Here is an 18,604-nt window from a genome sequence, read left to right on the forward strand (position 1 = left end):
TCTCTTATCGAAGAGAATCCGAAAGTTATAGCTTGTAGTCTTATTTTTTTATATCATTCATACCCCAAATGACACATTAGTGTGACCTCCCCCTTCCCCGCACTTCTTATGACCTTACAGCTTGTCTGATTAAGTGCCAAACATACAGTTTGGCTGGTCTTTTAATTAGCCTACAGTAAAAAGTGTCCCTTCAAGAAACTTACAACGTGGTTGCGACAAAAAAAAAAATTGAAAAAAAAAAGCCACAATCATCTCAATTAAAATAACACTTTTAATGATCTCCTTCACTGAAAAGCTCTAAATCTACAGTCATCAAACAACCCAATGAAAAACAAGAAATGAAAACAACTACGTTGGTGCTAACTGCGATTCCCTCTAAAAACCAACCAAAAATCAGGCTGAAACTGTCAAGGTAAATTGCGCCTGATGGAGAAAACAAAGGAAATGAGCATTGCAGAGCAAACAACGGTAACAATTATAGATAGCGAAGAGAATATGAAGTACGTATGATGCACGATCCTTGCAGTAGAGAGCGCTATTTATGCAATAGTGAAAATCAGACCTGAAAAAAATCAGGCCTGTATGGGATTCGAACCACTGTCCTCTGCGATACTAGTGCAGCGCTCTACCAATGCGTGCATCATACGTATCTATAACCGCAGTTCAAAATATATGAACTTCATATCAGAATATGAGGTGAAAGAACTTATCCCTCAAACATACCCCTCTTCCAATAAAAACCTTTTTAAATCCAACTTTAGTACTCGTTCCTGCGGCGCGACTAATTTGACAACAACAGCTGATTGGCTAACGGTTTTATGGTGAAATATACTGTGTGATGTTTGGAAACCTGCGGTTTGGGGTTTGTGGTGTTCTATATATTTAGCCTTGTATCCCATACACTCCCATCAGTGACCAAGACAGAATTTCTCCTTACAACATCAAAACTATATCAAGCAGACAAGTAATGAGAATAAAGGAAAAATCAATTAAGGATCTTGAGTTGATCCAACAACAAATTCTCCAAACTAACATCATAAGAATTGTAGGCAGAAAGTAAGGAGAATTACTGATTAGATCTTGGGAGTTCATGGGATACATGTCACTTTGTTCAAACTTCAGTTTAAGTGAAAGTTCTCTTTACCTTATATATTTCACTTGGAAATACAGTTGTCATCCTTGCATGGTCCGCTGGTACCACACCCCCAAGCAAGGCAATAGTCATGCCTGTAGCGACAATAGCATCCAGGACCCAGCGACTCGCAGTGAGGGCAAATGCTGGCTGAAATAGGAACACACAAACAAATAATTGATATGGAGATAAAAGTCTTCGTAATGTGTTTGTTAATTATATTGATTTACTGAATGACTGACCGCTGACTCACTGAATGAATGATTGATCTTTCTGTTCTGCTGACTTTTGGGCACACGGCGCTAATACTGTTTAAATCTTAATAATATACATGAAAACATTTCTCAGTTCTGATTGGTTAAGATGAATGCAGTTTTCAGTTAATTCAGTGCAGAAGATAGTTAATTCAGTGCAGAAGAGGGTCAATTTAGTGCACAGAAAGAAACAAACCAGACATTCTGATTGGTCAGAATGATTGGTCAATGTCAAGGTCAAGGTCAATATCAAGGTCGATGTCAGGGTCAATGTCACTTGCAGGGTTTGAATAAATTATTTTAGGTGAACAAGATCACACAACAAACTACAACACTCCCACCTTATTGGCTCAAAGGTTGTTGAATTTTTTATGACATGTTCCTCTGTTATTTAAACTCTTACCTTTACAATTTGTGATCCTAGCTCATCATCACCTGGATTACTCCTCTCATTAAAGCAAAACTTAGCTGTCTTTTCCCAGTCCAAGTCTTTGATTTTACTCTCAGCAAGACACAGCCACAACTGACAATAAATTTTTTATTTATTACAAAAGATGTTATTCTCTTTATATGGATTACATCACAATCACCACCAAAACATATTTCCTAACTGTAACACTCATGCACCATAATACTCATGGATGAGAGAAGAGGAAAGAAATATCCCAACAAAAACTAGACTAAGGATGATAAACCAGAAAATGAACAAAACACTTTGATGAGTCATTGAAAAAAATGGCATAACTTGAGAATAGCACATGTAGGAAGTTTGATGGCATCTAAAATTGGATAAGACTAAATATTCCTTCAGTCCAAAGCAAGGGAAAAGATGAGCAATTTCATCTTTGACATGTAGAGCTACATGTAAATATTAACAGCAACACTTTTGACATTACACAATGCACACTTTTCATTGCTTAAAGTAGACACTGGCAGAAAGTTTATTGCCCTTCTTTTGAAAGGGAAAGAAGGATTGAAACAATTTTAACATATCTACTCTACCAAAATTGATCCAAATGCATTGAAAAAAGTCTTTTGATTATTGTGGGACAAATTTCAAGTAAGAACATGATTAATTTACCATGGAGAGAACTTGATACCAAAGATCAACTTACCCTTCTTCTTCACTGTGAGGGCACACCTTCTTTAAGTCTGGCAATTGCTTTGAATGCAGCAAGCCACTGTCAAGAAAAAATTATCCCTGTTTATACAAGAAAACCACTAAAGAAAACTGTCACAAAAAGTAGTCATTACTAACGTGTTTAAATGCCTTCTTTCCAGACTGAGGGATGAAGGAAAATCTGATTTTTGTATCCACACCTAAAAAGAGACAAGTAGTAATCCACTTTTTGATCATTTTAAGCTTTAATTGTGTAGACCTGCATAACATTAGACATTAATTTTTTTCCATTCCATGTTAACGTTCGATGACTCAACCCCACATTACAAAGATTGGAGCCTAAAGTAAATGAAATTTCAATTTTTTTTTAGGTGAAAATTTGTCTCACAAAACACAAAAAATTGCTCATCCTCAAAATTGTAAACAATTTGCAACATGGCATCTTTGACACTTGTCAAAGTTTGAAACTGGTTACATTTGATATCGAGTTTCAAAAAATCTCTGTAGTAATCCCCTACACCTACAAATTTTATTTGAGGAAATGAATCCTACTCTCAAAAATTAGATGGCACTTTGCAATGAGTGAGAATTGACACACGGAGTCAAATACAACATTACCACAAATGCACAGTGTATTTGATATCACGTAATATCAATAAGAACAAAAAACCCAGAATGCGCTAGGAAGTAATGTAGCATAACTATAATTTGATAATGGTTACAGGTATGCCCTCTATTTTATACAATACATGTGTAATACATCATGTACACTGTAATAGTCAGGTAAAGAGAGGATTAAAGAAGTCTCCATGTATTGATCGAACTGTTCACAGAAATTCACTTTCTCTGTTAATACTAACTCATCATAATGTGCAGATGACAAGCTAGAAACAGAATGAGACGTGTAGAACATGTTACAATCAAACGCTTCTATGCCATCACAAATACTTTATAAACAATATCCTTTAGCATACATTTAATATTTCTACTGATCACAGAGCAATGCAAATTAAATGTATGACTCGCCAAAATAAGGTTTTGTCACTAAAAGTTCAAATTGCTTAAAAAAGTCATACCTACATCAGCTTTGCTGTGATTTTATAATTATTTAATGAGCCTTTATACATGATATAATAATTATTCAACTTGTCACTTTGCTACCTCTGATTTCACCAGACAATGTCGCAAGTTACCAATTAAAAATTGTCAAAACATGACAAGTGCCATCATTAACTAATGCAAAAAAAATTAAAATTACAAAATGCAATTTAAGATGACACAGGAGTAATTCAGTATTTCAATAAGAACCTGTATTGTGAGAAGTCCCTTTAGAAGCTAAAAAAATAGTGATTTTCTTATTCAAGCTGCTGAACAAAATAATTTTCTACAATTCCACACCAAGCTTGATTACTGACAATCAAGAACACCAATTGTTTGGACCACTTCTCCATTTTGATTTACCCAAGTATAATTCAAGGAGAAAATTGCATTTTCAAAGAGCTGATCAAATTTTCTCTGGGCAAATGCAAGACTTGCCAATATCATTTTACAACTAATCAAGTTTCACTGAACTCAATACAGCTGTAGCATGACAACTGTGGTTGGATTTTCCAAAGAACAGGACAGAACCTCAGGACAAATGCAATATCACAAGAGACATTCTACTACAACATATTTCCTAATTCCATGAATATTGTGTATCTGGTCTGCTCAGTGCAGATCTTCATTTTAAGAAGAACCAGCTGTGTAGCAAAAATCAAATGAATGTGCTGAAAATGACATGCCTGTCTAAAATGTCTGTGTCCTAAAAGCTTCTGGCAAACTTGATAACTAAGCTTGTCAATGTTATTCCAATAACTTGATTGCAATTTAATAATTTTCAAAGTGTAGCCCTTGAAAACAGGTGCAGATCTTGACAATTTAGCAAAATTTGCATCTAACACTAATTTGTCTCTTTTTGGTGAAGAATGTTTAAATTGGTGCCAATTTGAAATTGTACAATTTCTTGGTTACTAAGGGCTCAGTGGATAATTAGAATATTTATAGTGATCTCAAAGCTTACAGTAGTAACTCTTTGTTCTATTCAGATAGAATCACCAGGGACAATGCCAGTGTCTAAATCTATACTTCCATCTAACAATACAAATACAAAACCTGTAAAAATTTCGAGGCCTCCCGCCTATAATGCAAAGAAATGATTGATCAATGAATAACTTTGCATCTTCAGGCCAAAACCACGACGTGTCAGACAATTTACATTACAATAGATTTCACAAAGTTGAAATTTTATACGTTATTTTTAACATAGCTCTACACACATGTAGAATCTTCATAGCTGTTTCAAGAACATCACGCTGTGTTCAGGTGTTAAAATCAATTTTAAAATCTTTGTAGAGATAAACTTACCTCCAGCGAACGCGATTGTAATACAAACTGGCGCATAATCCTAGCTTGGACTATTTAAAGCAAACAGCGACCTTTGTCATGAAAATTAAGCGGTCGTAAAGATTACAGAGAATACTACGTTTGATATCTGCGCAGAAAAAATCGGGAAAAATCACAAACTATACCACAAACAGACCTAGTGCTTGAGAATTTCGTGGTTTCTTTGACTAGTTTAACCTTGGCTGGCTAAATATTTTCCAAAATTAAACTGCTGCAAACAACGAATTAATGATCATAAATCGATTAAGAAAATTCTGAGGCGTTGCGTGGGTCAAATACTTACGTCTTTTCAACGAAACCGCTTGAAGAATAGCAGTTAAAACATCGAAGTTTCTTTGAAGTTTGTAAGCGTGTTTATCCCTCCGTTTAAGTTGCTTGACTAATTTTGTCGAAAGCATGGATATCCGTGTTCGCATCTCCCTAGCCATGATTCGAAGCTCGTCTGTGTCTGTGGGCAGAAAAAAAAATTAACAGAAACATAATCAACGTATTAAAAACGATCACCTGTACAAATGCTAACTATTTAGAAAAAATTTCAATTCTTGAACTCAAATAGAAAAGTTTAATATGGATCTTGGCTTTCTACGTATCATCCTAAAATGTAAACTAGTTCTAAACAGTATCGAACACAAGATAATGTCCGAAATTCGCCAATGGAAATCAATAAAAAAGGATACATTTCTGTCCTCATTTTGCAACTAAAAATTTTCCTCTGACTTCTTCTTTTTAATATTAGACCGCAAAGTAAGAGTGGAAAATAATTTCGAATAGTCAAACTGCATTCAAACTTTGCCCTTTTGCTGATAATTTTACGAGAACACGATGGTGGAAATAATATTAGAAGGTCCTGCCTCTAACCTTTCGCAGAGAGTTCGCTTTTCGTCCACCGTTCACCGCGTTCTTCGAGGTCGAAAGAACCACCGTAGAAACTCCCCGATGTTGTAGAACACTCAGTAACATTGTCACTATCCACTGAGTCTCTGCTGTGATACTGGTCGTAAATTTCAAACAAAAGACAATCGACAATCGAAGCTTTCTTGATTAACTCACTGCGTTGTTTTTCCGGGTCGAATCCATTTGTAAATACTGAGTTTTCATTCGCACCAAAACCCCAATCGGAATCTTCACTCCTTGGACTCAAAGGACTTTCGTCGTAACTACTTTCAGAGCTCAGACTTTCCCGTTCTGTACTTCCTTGTCGCTCAAAGTCTGAATCATCATCTTCTTGGTCCGCCATGTTTGTCGTCCGCTGACAAATCGACACAGCTCATTTGAAATTCATTGGTTGAGCGCTCAACTATAGCAGTGGTTTCTTTGTTTACAAACAACTCGACGCGAATAGTAGATTCCCTTTTTCCGCAGCCAAAACAAAGTTTTAATAAAATCGCAATTGCGGGGGTTCAAGGTCTGGAAATCAAATGGCACAGCTGAGGAAAATTAATGAAATATACTCTCTCTCCCTTCGCGATAAATTTCACGGGCCGAGGCTAATGAGATTTGATCATTTGATCACTGATCTTCAACCTTCCTTTGAAAAAACCAACATAAATCCGTCAACGAACACTTCTTATTACTACGAAAAAAAAAATTAAGTCTTAGATAAAATTCAATACTAACTGAAGGAAAGCTAGAGCGGGCGATAAAGGCATTTCAGAATGAACGTGCAGAGGCGTGAAAACCGACGATTAAAAAAAAAAAAAAAAAAAAAAATCTTGCCCCAAGGTGTTATTTTCAAAAATACATATGCCAATACCCTTACCAGCCTTTTGTTGTAAAAATCTATTGGTGATTTGCTATCACGTTCAAAGAACATATCATACCACATATCACGCCACTCTACTGAAAGTTTTCTTATGGAAGTTGTTGCCTGGATACAAGAAATTGGTCTCAAGGTGGACTATGGGTTAGCTGATTTCAAAGAAGGAAAAGTGGCCTTGGCAAGCCATGTCTTTCACAAAATATCATCGGAATGAATCAATTCGTGGTGAAGTAGCAATGAAAAAATAAAATAGTTCACTGAGGGGGAAAAAGATAAAGCAAAGTCTAATATCGTTATGGGAGGAGGATACAATCGTTATTGGCAGAACTTCAAGCACAATAGTATCGCCTGGAAACGAAATGGCGTTCGCTTTTTTGAAGTTTTCGGAACCAATCCGGATAGACAAGCATTTCAAATTCCAGTGGCACCCTGCACTTTAAGGTTTCGAAAACCCGAGCTTTCGTGGGGCTCTGATGGTTAAAGGTAGCGTAGTCTAGACTACAAGAAAAGGTGACTGAAGCGTAACACTTTCTGAGTAACCAAATCAATTCTCATACAGCTTGTCAACTGATTAGAATTCCCCGGATGAAAGGCACCGGCCTCGCTAAGAGTAGGAGTTCTTAGGGTTCGCTTGAGCTCTCCTTATCGAAGAGAATTCGAAAGTTATTATTTGTTGTCTCATTTTGTATGTAATTTATGATATACAGGTATTCATACCCCAAATGACACTCTAGTGTGTGACCTCCCCCCCCTCCCCCGCACCTCTCATGATTTTGCTGGATATTTTGCTTATTGCTTGTCTGATTAAATGTCGAACATGCAGTTTGGCAGGTCATTATCGGCCTACTATTAAAGGTACTTCGAGAAACTTACAACGTGGTGGCGATAAAAAAAAAAAAAATTGAGAAAGAAAATTCCCACAGTCATCTTGATTGAAATAACACACTTTTTATGTTCTTCTTCGTTGAAAATCTCTCGATCTACAGCCATCAAACAAACTAACGAAAAACAAGAAATGAAAACCAAAAAATTCGACTACAATCACGTTGGTGCTAAGTGCATGGCGACTCCCTCTGAAAAGCAACTTGATATCAGGCTGAAACTGTCCACGTAAATTGCACCTGATGGAGAAAATGAAAAGGAAATGAGCATTGCAGAGCAAAGAACGGTAACAATTATAGACAGCGAAGAAAATATGAAGTGAGAGAACTTATCCCTCAAACATACCCCTCTTCTAGTGAAAACGTTTTTAAATCCAATTTTAGTACGTGTTCCTGCGGCGCGACTAATTTGAGATTAACAGCTGATTGGCTAATGGTTCTACGGTTTGTGGTGTTCTATATATATATTTAGGCTTGCATCCCATACACTCCCATCAGTGACCAAGACAGAATTTCTCCTTACAACATCAATACTATATCAAGCAGACAAGTGATGAGAATAGAGGAAAATATCAATTAAGGATCATGAGTTGATCCAATAACAAATTCTCCAAACTAACATCATAAGAATTGTATGGCAAACAGTAAGGAGAATAACTAATGAGATCAAACTAACATCATAAGAATTGTATGGCAGACAGTCAGGAGAGTTACTGATTAGATCTTGGGAGTTCATGGGATACATGTCACTTTGTTCAAACTTCAGTTTAAGTGAAAGTTCTCTTTACCTTATATATTTCACTTGGCAATACAGTTGTCATCATTGCATCGTCCGCTGGTACCACAACCCCAAGCAAGGCAATAGTCATGCCTGTAGGTACAAGAGCATCCAGGACCTAGCGACTTGCAGTTAGGGCAAATGCTGGCTGAGATAGGAACACAGAATCAAATAATTGATATGGAGATAAAAGTCTTCGTAATGTGTTTCTTAATTATATTGATTTACTGAATGACTGACTGCTGACTCGCTGAATGAATGATTGATTGGCTGACTGACAAGCTGACTAACTGATATTGATTGATCAATGACGAGATTCATCGATTGATCGATTGAACCGTAGCAGCTACAGCAGCCATCAGATTAAGGAGCCGAAGATAGTTTTCAAAACATACGAGCAAACTTCCTGAGGCGCAGGAAAACGGAAGTGAACAATTCATGACTGGTTTTAGCTTTTCACCTCATTGGTGAGGTAAGTTTTATAGACAAATCGCCGATTGTAGAAAATCAAGACTAACAAATTAAAGCTAGGTAGAGTCTGTACAACTTACGTTCACCGCGTTTCCAAACAGATCCGTCCATTTGAATTTCATTCTTGAACTCTGAAAAGTCATACATAGGTAGGAGAATAAATAGTGAATAAATAATGAAAGAGAGTGGGGTTCAATTTGATGCGAAATCAGACGCAGCGTGGGTTGATTTGAAATCACAAGTACTTTAATGAAGGATTTTGGGGATCACATAGTTTTCAGGTGAACCAGAGGGGTGATCCATCTTCGCCAACAGAGTTTATAGAGGGGGGAGGGGGGGACTATAGAAAATTGACTTCCAATCAACTTCCAACAAGAAAGGATCATAAGAGTAAAAAAAGAACGGAGGGGGGGGGGGAAATTTTATCGTGACACAACCAAAATCTTCTAATCCCCTCTTAGGTGCAAAATAATGAATGGTCCCTTCGTTTATTTTTTGGAACACAATTGCACTTGATAGGAATTTTTCCCACTTGCCAGGTTTCGCTCTACTTAAAATACTCGACTAGAATGGGTTCAATTCACATCAACGGACTGATTTACCTGAGATATCCCTTTCCGTTTGCTTCGGAAGGCTTCTTATCTCATCTTAAAACGGAAAAACAAAATCAGTGGAATCAAAAGGCAATCATTTTTATCTCAAACCATTCATGATGCATGTGTAGTAACAGTGTGATATATGAAGAGTATAACACACTTTTAGGAACTATGCGTCGATCAATTCTAAACTTCAAAATCCCCCCTCTCCTCCCCGGGAAATTCCTAAGTATTTACATTTTTGAAGATTGGCTCGTTTAAATTCCCCGGCGCTCTTCAGGCCAAAATTGCTTTCAATGCCCCACCCAATGATTTTGTGTGAAACCACCGAATGCTGTAGAATTTAGAAAAATTACATATTAGTTGTTGATACTGCTGTTTTGTTTTTGGCTTGTTGCTCACTCAAAGACCACCATATCAAACTGTTTCCCCACTGCAATGGACATTTGTTTTTGTCGGTTCCAGCCTGGCGCGGCCGCTAACCCAGATGCCCTCCTGAGCAAATTTTCAAAATGGCGGACAAGCCAAAGAGAGAGATAAGAGAACCAAAGTGATTCTGCAACGAATACTCAGCATACACCTATGTTAAAAAGGTCATTTCACAGAGAAAAGATACAAAATTGTATGAAGTTGAAGTCACGGAGGTTGACAAACCCAACAGGAGACTGAAAATTCACTACATTGGCTACAGTACACGCTTCGATGAGTGGAGACCCTTCGGGGACGGTGAAGCATCTGAATATTTTCCTTCGAAATTGTATAGATTAGTAGGCTTCAAGAAAAATTTATTGGACGACGTTTAGGGTAAAAACAGCAATCTAACCTGAAAAAAATGTATTTATTCCGACTCTTTCGGAAAATAACTTTACAAATCTTACTTGTTTATCTCGTAAGTAAACGATGGTAAATTAATACCCGAAGCGCTTTCCGAGCTACCCGATTCTTCTTCCACTGCTTTCACGCTTATAAAACAGGAAACGAGCAAAAGGAGGAAGGTGTGGCTGTTTTGACTAGCCATTTGACGAGGTTCAATCTGCTCCTTGTTCGACAAATTACATATCAAAACAAAGGAAATTTGTTCCTCTCTTTGATTTTGGTGGTGGTACATTTTCGATTTGCGCTCGCGTAAAAGAGAAATCGCCCAAGACTTCTTGCTCGGTCTTGTTTTGACCACGAACGCCTTCTTAATTTTGACGGACCCGCTCGGGAAAAGGTGAAAATGACGAGGGAAAAACTTTACTTTGTAGTACGAAAATACATAAAATGGAAAGCCATGATATTATAGTTCAATATTTCGGTGGTACATTGTTAACTTTTTATACAGAGAGTCGGCAAGATGATATAACATCCAAATATCGCACTCGATTTGAGTGGGCCGATGAAGTGGGCGTGGTCACGAAATTCAGTAAGAGACTATTTGTAACCCGTGAGTTTGATATGACTATAATTAAGTTTTTGGAAATTTTACGAAGCCTGGTTTAAGACACCTCGGGAATAGTTTTCTACCTGTAAATGATAACAAATAAAATCAAATCCCAGCAACAACTGAAAAAAAAATTACAATAAAATAATTTGCTCTTAGCCGTCATTTGAAGGTAAGTTAGATCTACTTCGAAAATGTACACCATCGAAATGGTGGTGGCCAATCGATTTGTTTTCCTTGGATCGATTTTTGAGCGCGCGCAAAACGTCTCAACTCACAAAAAAATTGAAAAACAAGTCAAGGCAATCATTTTCATCACAAAACATTCACGCATGTCTGGTAACTGTGTGATAAATGAAGGGTAGTAGGAATCATTTTGTGCGCCTAATCATGTCAAGAAAAAAAGGCGCCGAAACCCCTGCGATTGCGCGCGCGCGCGCAAAATGTCTCAACTCGAAAGAAAAAACACAATCATGACACATTAAGAGAAATTATTTGATCGTCGTTAACGTTATTTCGAGACAATTTTAACATCTACGTCAAAATACAAACTAAGAAAATGGATAAGAGTGGTGAGTTTTTCCTCTTCTTCAACTAACTTGAAGCGCGCCAAAACGGTCTCAGCCTATGTTAGCCAAATATCGGTAGAATAAAGAAAAAGAAGAGTAGAAATGCAGGCTTTACTTTTTTCTTCGGATTTTAACACTAGTCAAAATTGTATCTTCAAAACCTTCATAGAGTGCCAAAATATTTGGAACCTTTTAACTTTTTTTAGAACTTTAAGTCTACTGATCGAAAGGCGTCAACTCGGCTGATTATGCGCGCTGGGTGAGGATCTATAAATATATCTACCACTCTGCCAACTCGAAATAAAATGTTCTTACCTTCAGTCTCACGAAGAAATGGCACTCTAGCGGCCGAGCAGATGCTAACGAGAAGAACTAAGGCAAGGACGAAGTCGTTCATCTTTTCTGCAGAATAATCGTGCGACCAGAAGATCAAACGCGAGGAGACTCTTCTTCACCAAAGTCGAAGTGAAAACTGAGCTAGCTCTTTTTTCCTGAACTTATTTATGTACGTTTTGAAAATAAATTTTTTATTAAAAAATAATCGTGCTTTTGTATAAGTTTAGCGGACTGCAACCAAACCTCATTCTTTTATTCTTCGTACTCCTGCAAGAAATGACCGCCATTTTTACTCACAAGTGTGCACAGCCAGTTTTATTTCTAAAAGATGTTTGACATCGATTTACGTCAGTGTAAATAGTCTTGTTAAAAATCCGACATTTCTTTGTAAATTTTGAGGAATGCGTCTAGGAAAAAATAAGGTTTGCGCGGAAAACTATGATTAGCCTAATTGTGATATTAATGGCGCGATATGTTTGCCGAGCATTTGTAGTATAAAAGACATCCTCAAGGGAAAAAAATCATTTCCATGCACTTTCTGCTCGTTTGGTAGATCGCGACTAATCCACAATCTTTTTATTTTTTGCACGGTTCAGCGAGCAATGCAAAGCGCGCCATTTCTATCCATCGGTGCGTCTAAACTAGTTTTGTCATTCATATACTCTTCTGCTTTTTATCAAATCTAGTTTTTAATAATCTGATACATATTACTCATCCAGCATGAGGTAAACCCAGCTAGTTTAGAAAAATATAGAAAGTTATCCGTAATTTTGAGCCACCAAGGTATTGCGTGCTACTACATAATGTTTTTCATATTGACTAGTCGTGTATAACACCATTGTAATGTAAAGGATACCCTAATTAAAAATCTTTATTTAGCAATAATTTCCATAAAATTCTCTACAATACAAAATATTAACAGCGTAAAAAACGATCCAAAATAACTCACTTACGGCTCACATCTACTCCTTTTCTTTTGTCAAAGCGTCTGGAAAACTATAAATAACGGAGTCATATCTGAACAGATTCAAAGTCTAATAATCTTATAAGTAAAAGCATATGTAAAACTATACAGAAAAGGGAAAGGGATGTCAGAAAAAAAAGGGATGTCGGAAAAAAAAGGGATATCATTGTACTATTGTCCTGGTGTAGCCGACTGCGACTAATCGCTTTTTTTTATTGTGTGCACGTACTGACTACCAAAGCCCCCTTTTTTAATCGAAGACATGATATTAATCATCTAATTAGTATGAAGATGTATTCAAACTTAGAAACGAAATCAATTTAGTTAAAGACTACCCAATTGCTATAACATAATTACTATCGTTATGAATGGTCACGCTCATCTACAGACTACATACTCTGACCTGCTTCCAATTATTGTGGAACCGGTCCTCAATAGACTTACCGTATCCGTCTTGACACCTATACAAACTTAATAACTTAAAGAAACAATGGCTAGTTCGTGTATTTTTCATTTCACGGGCGGTATGTTGACGTTTTGCGTAGTAACTTTCAAAAACCAGAAATCTGATGTGGCTAGGCGGGAAATTTATTATTTTCAAACTATCGCGCCCCGAGTAAATAATATTCATCTAGTTTCAACTGCCAAGGTCAGACATAGATCTTTTTTCGAAGCATCTCAGTGGGCCAGAATATTAAACTCATGAATGTAATTGATAAATCGCGCGCTTTTAATTAGTCCAGCTTTTTACAGTACGGATCACGGTAAAACGGAACTAAGAAAAGTGGCTATAAAAATATGAATAAGTTATTCATGGGCTTTTTCGGAGATTTAGCGTCTCGCTCCATTTATTTGTTTGCATTCGGTGTCACCTGCTTTGTGTTCATATTTTATCCTTCTCTACCCACCGTCGTTAATGATACTTTGCGAACTTAGGGGATAGGGGAACTATCTCTAACCCCTCACAAGAGGGAACTACTGTGAGTCGTTAGTGGCGTTCTCATTACGTCATGGCGGTCATAATGGTTACCAAAACAACAGAATGGCGGCCAAGTCAGCGCTTTTGAACTTGAATTTTTTTAAGGTGTAAATCATCTTTTCTTCTCCGATAAATTTGAAGTACTGTATTAATACAGTAATGTAGTCTTTATGCTTGTCTGTTCTGAATCCAAATATTAACGAAGAAAGATCAACTTTTCCCTCAAAATCCTTTTTGTCATTTATCAATTTTCAAAAACAGATTGGAAAAATGGAAATTCACACTGTTCGCTTTCAACTGAGTATGCCCACTATTATCTCGTTGCAACTGAGTGCATGTTGAAAGATTCCGTAGTTCAACTTATTTGAGAAATTATGCATTCCTTGCTTTCAACAGTAAAACCCTGCTAACACGGACAGTAACCGATTTCCATCGAGTGCCAGTCCATTACAGTTTAAATCCCCCTCCTCCTTCCCCCCCCCCCCCCCTTAGCATTTCATAAGGTTTCCCTGATAGTTTTGTCCATTACCCATTTACACACCTGGGTGGGGAGAGGAACTGTGAGTGCACACTGCATCTTGTCTTTGAACACAACACAAAAGCCCCATCAGGGCTTTCAAACCCTTTACTCCCTTAGATCAGCTTTCAAACTCTCCATACCCTACTCTGTATATTTTCTTTGTTATTGACAAGGAGAATTTGTTAAACATTCAAATCTTCTTAGGTTGGCAATGATTTCTTTCATTCTCATGATCTTCATAAAACATCTAGCAGGATTTTTGTTGGAAGAAATTGTAGGCTGGTCACTCAAAGGGTTTAAAGGCCACTTCTAAACACAGATTCCACTTTCTTAACTGTTAGGACCACCACATTTCTCTCATGGGTGTTCACCCATTACTTGCTTTCTCATTAGACTCCAAACTTCAATTTGTTCTCGCAGTTGTGGGCAATCTATAAACAAGTACCTTTCTACTACTAACGGTGCATGACCTCTTTTCCCTTTATTTCCATGACACTTCCGTGATAAGACTTCATTACTCTAACATATTTCTAGGATCTAAAACCACACAGCCCCCTTTAAAATTTTTTCACCTCTCTTTCCACACTCCTTCTCCTGAGTCCAGTAGCCCTACTAAAACCTATTAAAAGTACCCCTACCTCTCTGTCATGTACCCAAACCTCAGTACCTCATTTAGTGATACATGCTTTTTCCATTTGCTTCGCCTTTGCACATGAACTGCATATTTCACCATCTACTCTGAAAAAAGGTGCTGGCTATTCCGAATCATTGTGGTTCAATTTTCAGCATGGAAGCATAGCACTGATGGAAATAAAACTTTTTTGTGCTGTCCACTTTGTACTTTAGTACAGTAACTCAAAAATCTTTTCGACATCACTGAGGTCATCACTTGGCCGCGCGTAAATATCAATTTTACCTTTGAGTGTTGATAATAGTTCTCACTCGTTTGCCCCTCTTTAATTGTGAGAGGTATAATGAACTCGTATACACCGCAGTGTACAAATAATGTTCTGCTTATTCTTAGAGCTACTGACTACTTATTTAAACCAAAGAGAATGTTAAAACACATTTTAAGAACAAAAAATGCTGAGAACACCAGCTCGTAGTTTATCAGTTAATCTATTTGTAGTTCTGACATTGCCTTAGTAACTTGATATGATATGTACACACGGATATAAAACACTGTTTTCTTATAGAGCGCATTTCTACTAATTAACCCCTCCTAAAACCAAAGGCAAATTCGCAACTGCTGATCATCCAGAAGTTTTAACTATCCCTTTACGCCCTAACATCAGTATGCATATTCTCCATACTGATCTCTATAGGTATTGTAATTTTATGATTAAAGGCAAAGCGGAAACCTATAACAATCTTCAACTAAGTAGGCTGATTATTAAAAAGTTAGGTAGTGGCACTTCTACAATCCCGTTTTGCAAAAAACCGCCAGTGCTCAATTCCAAGAAAGAGAAATAAGATGAGTCAATTTGCTCGTTTGTAAGAAAATGCCGAATTTCTTCTGGTAAGCTCCGAAGATGGAGATGTTTTAATGTGTGTGCGCTAGTTATCTGTCAAGTTATTTACAGGAAGCGTGTGTCATGCAATACTATGGCATGTCTTTCAATCGGTACCATTAGGAACAGCTGGAGTGGCGACATTCGGGAACAGTTTGTCTCGAAGGGGGAGGGACAAGGTAGATGACTATCTGATAAAAAAAAAAAAAATACAAAAAAAATACTCCGTGGATTTTGTTCCGTTAACCTCCGTGTTTGATCAAAACTTCCCTGTCTTAGAGTTATCCTGGTTCAAAAAGATCTCAGAAATTACTACTCCTTGGAGAGGAAATAGACTTGAATAATACCCCAAAAAACTGCAAGGTTTTTCATTCGAACCGAAGATCTGGTGATACAACCTTGTGTATTTCTGTATTTCTCCATTTCCCTCCGACCCCCCCATAGTTGCCCTGTACCCCCCACTGGACGAATGTTCTTATTTAAGTGCCTTTAGGCAAAATCTAAAGCAGTCTTAAAGGTTGAGTAAAGCTTTAATCGTCTTTAATTGTGAAATAAAATATCCGAAAGCTAACTCTAACCTTTAATGAATCTTTAATTGAACATAAGTTTAACTTTAGTAGCGCAAATCTTTCAGTATCCTTTAAATGGTTTCTTTTTGGCACAAAAGAGGGTGTTTCATTAAAATACATTTAATTTGACTTTAAGGCGAGATTCAAATGAGTATAGCTGTTCTGACATCTTTAATTCATGCATTAAAGATAGTCTCATTGTAATCTGAACTGTCAACAGAAAATTCATCACAAATCAGCCAACACTTACACTGATGAGCCAGAAGAGCAAATTTTGTTCTACGTGCAGCAACGTGAGCTCACAATTCTTTCTGGGGTCGAAACATCTTATTGAAAGCGACGGTTTCACTCCTTGCTTGGAGTGCGATGACAAGAAAGGAAATGTTTTCTGCGCGTGCTTTAATGGCTTCGAATCACGTTCAACTTTCGAAAGGCATAAGCGGAAAGGTAACGGAAAGAAATTAACAGATACTTTCGTGGCGACTTCAAATTCCCGTGATTTCACGAAATTTCAAGTTCACCCGACTATGAAGGTTAGTTAATTTGAATATAAAAAAAGTCATGTGTATGTCTTCATACATATCTACATATATCTTTACGTCTTTAATTATTACATGAGAACGTGACTGCTATTGAACGTTGCTTGAGACGATTAACATTGAAACTTCCTCGCACTCAGTCCCTGAAGATTTTTTGAGGTCGGAGTTGTCTACTGGCTGTGGGGGCATGGACGCCATTGAGGTCGGAGTTGTCTACTGGCTGTGGGGGCATGGACACCATTGAGGTCGGAGTTGTCTACTGGCTGTGGGGGCATGGACGCCATTGAGGTCGGAGTTGTCTACTGGCTGTGGGGGCATGGACGCCATTGAGGTCGGAGTTGTCTACTGGCTGTGGGGGCATGGACACCATTGAGGTCGGAGTTGTCTACTGGCTGTGGGGGCATGGACGCCCCATTGAGAAAGTACCTTCGTAGACTATTGCGGCAAGTTTGTAATGTTTCTGGCTCATATTATTTGCCTTTGTTTTCTTTTGTCGTGTGGCTTATTTCTTTCTCCGTATTAAATGTAAGGCTTGCAATCTTTCTCCTGTCCAGGAATATTGATTGAAAAGCCTGAGGTTTGAATCCTCACATGCGTCTACCCAGAAGTTTGTCTTTCTGCTCTGCTATAAGAACGTTTGGTAGCGATGTTAAATAAATTGAGGTTTGAATCATCACAAAGGTCCACACAAATTTCTTCCTCTGCCCAGCTGATAGAGCAGATGTTCCTTATGAATATTGACGCAGCTCTTACTTTTTTTTGTCTTCCAGCTGATAAGGTGATGCGCAATTTTTCTGAGATAATTGATTTTTGACTGATATGATATAAACATATATGTGCACGATCCTTCGCAGTAAAGCACTATTTGAGCAATAGTGAAAATCAGACCTGAAAAAAATTTCAGGCCTGTACGGGATTCGAACCACTGACCTCTGCGATACTAGTGCAGCGCTCTACTAATTGAGCTAACAAGCCAACTGGGAGCAGGCCATCAAATTAATTCGACATAAACCCGTAGATGATAAATCAAACAACAACAAACATATGAAACATATGTATGAACTGCGGTTATGAAACGTATATGTACACGATCCTTCGCAGTAAAGCACTATTTGAGCAATAGTGAAAATCAGACCTGAAAAAAATTTCAGGCCTGTACGGGATTCGGACCACTGACCTCTGCGATACTAGTGCAGCGCTCTACCAATTGAGCTAACAAGCCAACTGGGAGCAGGCCATCAAATTAATTCGACATAAACCCGTAGATGATAAATCAAACAACAACAAACATATGAAACATTATGTATGAACTGCGGTTATGAAACGTATATGTGCACGATCCTTCGCAGTAAAGCACTATTTGAGCAATAGCTTCTATTTGAGCACTATTTGAGCAATCCTTCGCAGTAAAGCACCATTTGAGCTTGTTAGCTCAATTGGTAGAGCGCTGCACTAGTATCGCAGAGGTCAGTGGTTCGAATCCCGGTACAGGCCTGAAATTTTTTTCAGGTCTGATTTTCACTATTGCTCAAATGGTGCTTTACTGCGAAGGATCGTGCACATATACGTTTCATAACCGCAGTTCATACATATGTTTCATATGTTTGTTGTTGTATGATATAAACAATTAGTTCTCGTGGCCCCTCTCAAGTTAAGCTCCAGTCACCATTCCGTTCTGCAAATGCCATAATTTTTTAATGTTGTTCAGTTAAAAAGCAGATACTCTCCAACCTGGCTTTAGTCTTTTTGTATTCCTTT

General features: G+C 37.6%; 2 protein-coding genes across 5 annotated transcripts in view; both read right to left on the minus strand.

Moving 5' to 3' along the window:
• Positions 1-253: 253 nt before the first annotated feature.
• LOC148730261 (TBC1 domain family member 30-like) lies at positions 254-6,605 on the minus strand. 4 transcript variants are annotated; one of them, XM_088761385.1, is made up of 7 exons: positions 5,810-6,603; positions 5,235-5,399; positions 2,645-2,706; positions 2,502-2,567; positions 1,790-1,909; positions 1,145-1,282; positions 254-423 (listed from the first exon to the last, which is right to left on the minus strand). In XM_088761385.1, exons 1-4 carry the CDS (start codon positions 6,186-6,188, stop codon positions 2,511-2,513), a joined length of 663 nt encoding a protein of 220 aa, XP_088617511.1. In that variant the 5' UTR covers positions 6,189-6,603; the 3' UTR covers positions 254-423; positions 1,145-1,282; positions 1,790-1,909; positions 2,502-2,510. The 4 variants fall into 4 exon arrangements, with proteins under 4 accessions (XP_088617511.1, XP_088617512.1, XP_088617513.1 ...); XM_088761386.1 differs by lacking the exon at positions 1,790-1,909 and having other exon boundaries at positions 5,810-6,605; XM_088761387.1 differs by lacking the exon at positions 2,645-2,706 and having other exon boundaries at positions 5,810-6,604.
• Positions 6,606-7,622: 1,017 nt separating this feature from the next.
• LOC148730262 (TBC1 domain family member 30-like) overlaps positions 7,623-18,604 on the minus strand; it is a 77,546-nt gene continuing 66,564 nt past the window's right edge. Inside the window, exon 7 of the transcript XR_016001593.1 lies at positions 7,623-7,831. The gene's annotated coding sequence lies outside the window, so the exon portion shown is untranslated. The remainder of the gene's footprint in view (positions 7,832-18,604) is intronic.

Source organism: Stylophora pistillata, chromosome 5, assembly GCF_964205215.1.
Source record: "Stylophora pistillata chromosome 5, jaStyPist1.2, whole genome shotgun sequence".
Lineage (NCBI taxonomy): Eukaryota > Metazoa > Cnidaria > Anthozoa > Scleractinia > Pocilloporidae > Stylophora > Stylophora pistillata.

Coding starts and splice junctions, on each gene's coding strand:
- LOC148730261 (XM_088761386.1), bottom strand. CDS start 6,188: ATGGCGGACCAAGAAGATGATGATTCAGACTTTGAGCGACAAGGAAGT. Junction 5,400..5,809: donor AAGCGAACTCTCTGCGAAAG/GTTAGAGGCAGG, acceptor TTCTGCCCACAG/ACACAGACGAGCTTCGAATC. Junction 2,568..2,644: donor GAAAGAAGGCATTTAAACAC/GTTAGTAATGAC, acceptor TTTTCTTGACAG/TGGCTTGCTGCATTCAAAGC.